This window comes from Sceloporus occidentalis, unplaced genomic scaffold (genome assembly GCF_023333645.1).
Source record: "Sceloporus occidentalis isolate IW3139 unplaced genomic scaffold, rSceOcc1.0.p SCAF_3, whole genome shotgun sequence".
Classification (NCBI taxonomy): domain Eukaryota; kingdom Metazoa; phylum Chordata; class Lepidosauria; order Squamata; family Phrynosomatidae; genus Sceloporus; species Sceloporus occidentalis.
The window spans coordinates 103,619,960-103,628,790 of record NW_028316983.1 but is presented as its reverse complement, the minus strand read 5'-3'; the positions used below and the strand labels follow the sequence as shown (position 1 = coordinate 103,628,790).

The 8,831-nt window shown below is 41.6% G+C and overlaps 1 protein-coding gene across 4 annotated transcripts in view; it reads left to right on the top strand.

Annotated features, from left to right (window-relative positions):
- Positions 1-6,513: 6,513 nt before the first annotated feature.
- ABCD3 (ATP binding cassette subfamily D member 3) overlaps positions 6,514-8,831 on the top strand; it is a 44,419-nt gene continuing 42,101 nt past the window's right edge. For all 4 annotated transcript variants that reach the window (XR_016280502.1, XM_089515695.1, XM_089515694.1 and 1 more), the window contains exon 1: positions 6,514-6,767. Coding sequence is in view for 3 of the 4 variants with exons in the window: in XM_089515695.1 (XP_089371821.1) it covers positions 6,640-6,767 (128 nt within the window). In the remaining variant the exon portion in view is untranslated. The remainder of the gene's footprint in view (positions 6,768-8,831) is intronic.

Here is an 8,831-nt window from a genome sequence, read left to right as displayed (position 1 = left end):
GCTTATTCCAGTTACTAACTTTGCTTAACTACAAACCAGTAGGTAGTAGAAAAACCTGTATGACTAGTTACATTTCTAAACCTTACTAAACATCTCATGCTGCACAGTTTTAAGGTGTGTGTATAAAAGTACTTGGGAGAAAAGTAAGATAAGTATATGGATTAGTCAAATAAAGGTTCAGAGTTTTCTTTCAGAAATTTTTGATGAAACTTGAGATCTTTTTTTAGATCTTATCAAAAAACCCTAATCTAATCAAGTATGCGCGATTGCTCCCACACTCTATATTGAGACTGTGACAAAATGCTGCTTGTCATCCTTTTAACCCAATTATGGTTGACCCTGCTGTGACTTTGGGTGTTTCCCTCCCTAAAGGATCAATGTAGTTAGATGGATGGCTATTTTGTGTGTGTCATATATATAAGATTGTAATGTGTATAGCGTTGGAAGGGGCCTCATGAGCCATTGAGTCCTCCATTACTCAGTGCTCCAGCATCCCCAGCAGGCAGCTTTCCAGCCTCTTTTTGGAGACATCCAGAGGAGACTCCACCATCTCACTGGGCAATCAGTTCCATGGCAAACCCGCTCTTACTGTCAAAAGGTTTCTTCTAATGTTCAATCAATATCTACCCTTCTGTAACTTAAAACATTTAGACCAGCTTCTACCCTCTGAGGCAGCAGAGGACAAGCTTGCACCCTCCTCTTTGTGACAGCCCTTGAGGTACTTAAAGAGTGTGATCATATCACCCCTCAGTCTTTTCTTCACCAAACTGATCATGCCCAGCTCCTTCAACCTCTTCTCATACATTTTGTTCTCCATATCTCTTATCATACTCAAAGTGTATGTATACTATGTACATATGAAAAGCTGTTCTTCACCAATTTATCCCACACAAAATAGCCATCCATTCTTGCAAACAAGCTTGTAAAATGTGGGCTAGTCAAAGTAACTGTTACATGGATTTGTAATTGGTTGACCGGATGAACCCAAAGGGTGCTCAACTATGGCTCTTTTTCAGCCTGGAGAGAAGTGACCAGTGGGGTCCCACAGGGCTCTATCCTAGGCCCAGTGCTATTCAACATCTTTATCAATGACTTGGATGACAAAATTGGGAGCATACTTATCAAATTTGCAGATGACACCAAATTAGGAGGAATAGCTAATACCCCAGAGGATAGGATCAAAATTCAAAATAACCTGAATAGACTAGAAAGCTGGGCCAAAGCTAACAAAATGAATTTCAACACAGAGAAATGTAAGGTACTGCACTTAGGGCAGAAGAATGAAATGCACAAATATAGGATGGGTGACACCTGGCTTAAGGATACTACCTGTGAAAGGGACCTTGGAGTCCAAGAAGACCACAAGTTGAACATGAATCAACAATGTGTTGCAGCTGCTAAAAAGGCCAATGTAATTTTAGGCTGCATCAATAGAAGTATAGAGTCTAGATCAAGAGAAGTAATATTGTCACTCTATTCTGCTTTGGTCAGGCCCCACCTGGAATATTGTATCCAGTTCTGGGCACCACAATTCCATTTAATTAAATTTGTGATCTCTTTCAACTCTATGATTCTATGATGGTACAAACATATATCAGGAAACATTACTCCAACTGGAGCTGTGTCACTGACGGCTGGTCTCTATACATTAGGCCTGGATGGATTTTCAAAGCCGGAACCACAAGTGTCACATATTTTCATTGTTAATAGTGCAGATCTTGGGGATAAGCACTCGTTTTCCAGATAATTTCTATTGTTAAAGATTGTATTTATGCAAGCAAATTCACAGGAACCTGAAACCTGGGATGAATATGATCTGTCAGTAATATTTTAACATAAATTATTCTCATTCAGCTAATCCCTTTTACTCTCCACCCATTTTTTCCCTACTGTCAGCTGCCCAAAATTCTCATCACCAGTCTGTCATTACATGTTCACACCAACTTCTTTCTCATTTAACATCCCACATTCCAAGCAATCCCCCACCTTGCAAACACAAATCCCATGTCAGATGAACACACCTCTTAGCTTGTACAGGCATCCTCAAATACATGATGTTATTTTCCCCATAGAAGCCAAGAGAAAAGCAAGAGTGGGCAACTGCTGTGGGCCTGAAGGCTGTTTTCTACGTGAAACCCTTCAGGGATACACTAACTGCCACTCCCCCCCAAGCCCAGTAAATGTTAAAAAGTCTACTTTTCATTTTGAAAAATCAGTACTTTTTGGATGTGAATCAGGGCAGGGCAAGGGAGTATTGCAAATTAGAATAATAGAACTGGAAGATACCACCAAAGGTCATCCAGTCCAACCCCCTGCCATGCAGGGATATACCATCAACATGCTCCCTGTGACAGATGGCCATCCATCCTCTGTTTAAAAACCTCCAAAGAAGGAGACTCCACCATTTTCTGAGGCAGTGTGTTCCATTGTCAAACAACTCTTATTGTACTAATTACCTACAATTTTTTCTTTCTTTCCTGGAAACTTGTCAATGATGAACAGCCAATGGCTTGTGACCTGGCAGTCGTTCATGGATTATCATTCTGAGTATCACTGCTGTAGAGAAAAGAGAGGCCCACAGTGACTTCATTACAACACATGATATCAGAGTCTTCCGGCCCCCAGTTATACTTCATAGCCAGAGAAAATACAACAACAAACAGCACTGTGCCAACAACCTATTTTATTTTTGATTGCTGGTTTACCACAGGATTAAAAACGATGGTTGGTGTGGACAAATGAGGCTGAAGAAATCAAGATGAAAAAGAGCAAGCAAAATGTCTTGTGTAAAAATAAAACTTTCTAGAGAACGTGACAGTCCTCCCATCTAGTTTCCCTGAATACATTTTCTTGAAGTTGACATCTGTAAATACACTTTCACCTTTGGACAGGGACACAGGTAACTTGATGGGGGGGGGGGAATAGTTCTGCACATTTTTAAAAATGTCTACCTATCTGTATCTATATCAATTTATATTTTAAAGATAGGACCAAACTTTTCTTGCTTCAGTAGACCTAGATGTGGTTCCAGTTGGAATCCAAACATTAAAACCCAGCACTTAATTTGTATTACTGAAGACAAACTCATCCCCAATTTCATTTTAAAAGGGAGCAGGCAAACACTTCTTAGAGACAACAGCAGTGGCACCATAGCTAATACCTGTTAATAATGCACAGGAGGCATATTAAACCTTTTGAATACACACACACACCACAAAACCCCTATGATGAGACAATCCAAAATGAAAGAAGAGAGTACCAAAGATGAGACTCCCAAGCCAGATGGCACTCAATAAGCTAATGGGGTACAGCAGAGGACAACTACAACTAGTTCCATAGCTAGTAACGCAATTGGACTCAAGCCAAAAGGATGTTCAGCTGCTGATGTCCTCAGAGGTGAAAGGAAAGTCTGAACTAACACAACACTTATTATAGGAACATGGAATGTGAGAAACATGAATCAGGGGAAGCTAGACATAGTAAAACAAGAAATTGAAAGATTCCATGCTGGAGTCCAGGAGGAAATTGATCACACCAAAACAGGACTTCTTGTTAATCATAGGCGAATGGGATCCAAAAGTAAGAAACAGATTAGTATCAAAGATTGTAGGAAATTTTGGCATATGATCAAGGAATGAAGCAGAGGAGTGACTGATGGAATTTTGTGCGGTCAACAGTTTGTTCATTGCAGACACATTCTTCAAACACCCAAACAAGCAACTGCAGACATGGACAAGATGTGACAACCAATATAGACTACATCAGTGATTCCCAAACTTTGGTCCAGATGTTTTGGACTTCAGCTCCTAGAATTCCTGACTGTTGGCCAAGCTGGCAGGGAGCTCTGGAAGCTGAAGTCCAAAACACCTGCAGGACCAAAGTTTGGGAATCATTGGACTACATAATTAGAAGCAAAAGACAGAGAAGCTGAAAAAAACAAGACCAGGAGCAGATTGTGGCATAGACCATGAACTGCTTATACACACGTGCATGCACACACAGAAGAACACTAAACCAACCATCATGCCAAAATATAATCTGAAGACCATCCCTATAGAATGTAATGATAATGTAAACAAATAGATTTGCATTATTAAGTTTAATTGACTAGGAGCCAGAAGAACTCTGGACTGAAGCCAGGGACATTTTCATGGAGGAATGCAAAAAGATATTAAATGCAGCCTGCAAATAAGAAGAGAAACCTCAGTGGATGATAGATGAAACTCTTCAAGCGGTTAAGGACAAATGAAACAAAAGTGAACAGTAAAAGAAACAGAGTCAGAACTCTAAATGCAACTGTTCTGTGTGCAGGGACAATGAGAACTACTCTAATTATCAATGCAGTTAACAGAAGGTGACAACAAAAAATGAAGAACAAGAGACCTCTTCCACAAGATCTGAAAAATCAATTGTAAATTTAAACCAAGAGTTAGGATGCTCTACCCTCAGTAGGGCAATATAATACATGACCAAACAGAAATAAAAATATAATGGAAACAATGCATGGAAGAACGATATAAAAGAGATGAAACGATGATTGATTAATTGAACCATCTGAAGATGAACCTCCAATTATAGAAGGTGAAGTGGAAGTTGCACTCGGAGCACTTGGGAGAAATAAATCACCAGGAACAGATGGTATGCCAAAAGAGCTGCTTCAAGATTCAGAAACCGAATCTACTCTACCCCTAACTAAAATCTATCAAAAAGTACGATAAAACAAAACAATGGCACATAGACCGGAAACATTCAATATACATTCCAGTCCACAAGACAGGGGACACTAGGAATTGCAGTAACCGCAGGACCATTGCATTAGTTTATCATGCAAGTGAAGTGATATTCAAAATTATACACCAAAGACTTCCATATTTAAAGGAAGAAATGGCAGATATCCAAGCTGGGTTCAGGAAGGAAAGAGGCACTAGGGATCATATTGCAAACATTGGTTGGATAACGAGAAGACATGACTCGTTGGAAAAGACAATAATGTTAGGAAAGGTGGAGGGAAGTAGAAAGAGAGGAAGGCCACATGCAAGATGGATGGACTTTATTAAAGAGACCACGAATATGAGTTTGCAGGAGCTGGGCAGAGCAGTAGAGGATAGGGAGGCATGGAGATGTCTCATCCATAGGGTTGCCATGGGTTGGGATTGATGCAATGGCAGTTAACAACAACAAAGAGTGTAGAATTCAAAGATACAGCCGTGTTAGTCTGTAGAATCAGTATGTGAAAGAAAGAAATTGACAGCATGAGCTTTTGCAGATTTCATTCTACTTCCTCAAATGCAGTTGGGTATAATGATGATGTGGAGAGATCTTGTAACACTTTTGAGTCGAACTGAAAGAAAGAAGTTGGCAGCATGAGCTTTCATAGACCTCAGTCTACTTCCCCAAATGCATTTGGTTGAGGGGAAGCCAGGTACAGACATATATCCTCCCAGTTCCTTGTAGTGAAAGTATTCCCCAATTGACTTTGTTGTATATATATCCTTCGATTTTAATATTGTCAGATTGCATGTTTTTAGATAATTATGTTGGATTGAAAATTGTATTATTGTTTTTAATTTGCGTTTATTGTATCATGACATTGGTCATATTTTATCTGTTGTTCACCGCTTTGATCTACAAGGAAAAGCGGTATATAAATAAACAATTTATTATTATTATTATTATTATTATTATATGCCATTGGTATATGAGAATGTCAATTCAAAATACAAAATCCTTTGTGTATGGAAATGAAAGTTGCAGGTCCAGTTTCAACGATAGCCATTAGTGCACAAAGACATTGGAAACTGACCTGCCAGTGCTGCCAACTTCTTTCTTCCAGTGAGTCTCCAAAAAGCTGCTACAAGATCTCTCTACATCATTATTATTGTTATTACAGTATATCCAACTGAATCTGAGGAAGTAGGCTGAAGTCTAGGAAAGCTCTTGCTCCCAACCTCTTTCTTCAAGTGAGTCTCAAAGGTGCTACAAAATCCCTCTACATTATTATCATTATTATTATATTCCAAATGCATCTAAGGAAGTAGACTTTAGTCTAGGAAGCTCATGCTGCCAACTTCTGTCTCAAAGGTGCTACAAGACCTCTCTATGTACTGATTCTACAGATGATAGATAGATAGATAGATAGATAGATAGATAGATATCTGTATATATGTGTGTGTGTGATATATAGATATCTGTGTGTATATATATATATATGTGTGTGTGTGTGTGTGTGTGTGTGATATAGATAGATATCTGTGTGTAGATAGGTGTGTAGATAGGTGTGTGTGTGTGTGTGCATGGGGTATATCTTTGAATTCTACTCTTTGTTGTTAGTGTAGTGTGTGCTGTAGGTAATGTAGGTAAACGCTGTTGTGACTGGTGCTACTGGTAGCTTGCTGACCCTCAGCCATCGAGGGAGGGAAAGTGGGCAGAGCCGAAGGAGGAGGAGGAGGAGGAGGGGCCGCCATTACAGCCTCCTTCTCCTCCTCCTCCTCCTCCTCTCCGTCCCTTCCCTCATCCTTCCTTGCTGACAGAAGAAGGCAGGCCTCTCTTCCTTCCCGGCATCCTCCGCGCCAAGGAGGCCATTCCAGGCCGGCTGTCGCTGCTGCTGCTGCTGCTGCCGCCGCCGCCGCCACCTTCGCCATGGCCGCCTATAGCAAGTTCCTGACGGCTCGCTCCTCGGCCATGGCTGGGGCCACCACCGCCGCCGCCTGCCTGGTCCTCTGCCTGCTCAGCAAACGGAGGAAGGCGGCTGCAGCCCTGATCCAAGGGTCAGTGCCATGGGAGGATATGGCACTGGAGGGGCAGGGAAGATGGAGGGCAGGAGGGGGGGAATGAGGGCATCCACACTGGGGAGATAACCCGGTTTAGTACCGCTTTAACTTGTCTGGCTCTTTGCTATGGAATTCTGGGAGTTGGAGTTTGCTCCGCTCTGGGCCCCACAACAAACTCCAACTCCCAGAATTCCATAGCAGAGCCATAGAAAGGGTTAAACCGGTACCAAACCGGGTTATCTCCCCAGTATGGATGCAGCCTCTCAACAGGTGTGTATTTGCAGCTTAATTTTCCTTTTAGATTCATCTCTTCAATTCTTTTCCTTTCTTTTCATGGTGACCCTCTCTATCCTAGGGCTTTCTCCACTGAGAATTGGTTTGCCCTTGCTTTCTTCCCCTTGAGGCCGAGAGAGTGTGACTTGGCTAAAGTCACCCCACTGGGTTTCTATGGCTGAGTCGGGAGCCGAACCCCGGTCGGTCTCTTAGAGTCCTGGTCCGACGACCGAGTGGATTTAGAGCAATCTGGACAAATGTATTATGGTTAAGATAGGGGTTTATCACACTAGCGAGTTTCCACCGGCAAACGGGAGCTAAACAACCGGAGTCAAGCTGCATTTGAATTTAAAGAAGGCGTGTAAATGCTGTTAGTTTTCCGCAGTGAAATAACGCAAAGTGCAATAACGCAAAGTTAATCTGCGGTTAAAGTGGAGGAATCCAGCAGCTTTTTAAAATTCAGTTTGTTCCGAATTTAAAAAGCTGCTGGTTTCCTCCACTTTGCGTTTGGGTTAACTTCGCGTTGTTTCACATTAGCTGCAACGTCACGTGATAAACTTTGGGCATTTCCTGTTATCTTCGTGTTATATTGTGTTTAACTCCCGTTTTCCTGCGGGATCTCGCTAGTGTCATAAACTCCCTAGTCCAACAACACTCAAACTTCTACGCCAAGTTGGGGTTTGAGTGTTCGGACTACGGAGAGCAGGGTTCGAATCCCTACTCAGCCATGGAAAAAAACCCACGCTCTCTCAGCCTCAGGGGATAGATAGCAAGGGCAAACCTCTCTCTGAAGAAACCTTGCCAAGAAAACCTTGGTCGCCATAAGTTGGAAAACCACTTGAAGGCACACCACAACAACAAACTCACAAGGGTGTTGTCAATTGACATGCAACTTGGAGGCACGCAAAATGCGGGTCTTTAGGTTATAGGGTTAATGATGTAAGCCACCTCGATCCAATTGGAGAGGCAGGATATAAATACATTGTTATTATTATTATTATTATTTAAATCCATGTCTGCATTGCTTGGCCAGTGTGATATCGCTGGATGCTTTTGCATCATTTAGACCGGTGGTCCCCAAACTGTGCTCTTTAAGGGATTTTGGACTTCAGCTCCCAGAATCCCAGACTATTGGCCAACATGGCTGAGGCTTCTGGGAGCTGAAGTCCGAAACCTCTTAATAAAGAGCACAGTTTAGAGACCACTGATCTAGCAGATGTGCTTAATAGGATAACATAACAATCATAACAATAACAATACAGGAAGCCTGTAATCATATATATAGAGAGATAGAAAGATAGATAGATAGATTAAGATCTTCACTTCTACTACTACTGACAGGGAACAAACAACTCAGTATGGTAGATGGTTGTTATCTCCATCTGAGATGATTGCCTTTGAGAATGCTTTGCTTAAGATAAATTGTGTAGCCCTTTGGATGTTGCTAACTGCAAGTCTCATCAGCCATACCCAGCTTTGCCAATGATGAGGGATGCTGGGAGATGCAATCCAGCAATATCTAGAGGGCCACATGTCCCCCACCTGTGACCTAAGCCTATTCAGTGGGTATATGGTTGTAAGGAAGATAAAGAGTAGAAAGAGCATTCCTCCAAAGTCTCAGTTTGTTCACGAAACAAAGCTGCCTCTTCCCTGTTCTCTAAAGAAAGGGAATGTTGTCACATTGATAATTTAAAGAGGCAGGTGTCTTGTCTTAAAGTTATAGGCATTTGGTAATTGTAAAAATATAAGCTGCCAGGTTTCTCAAAGAGGAAGTGGCACTTGACCTAC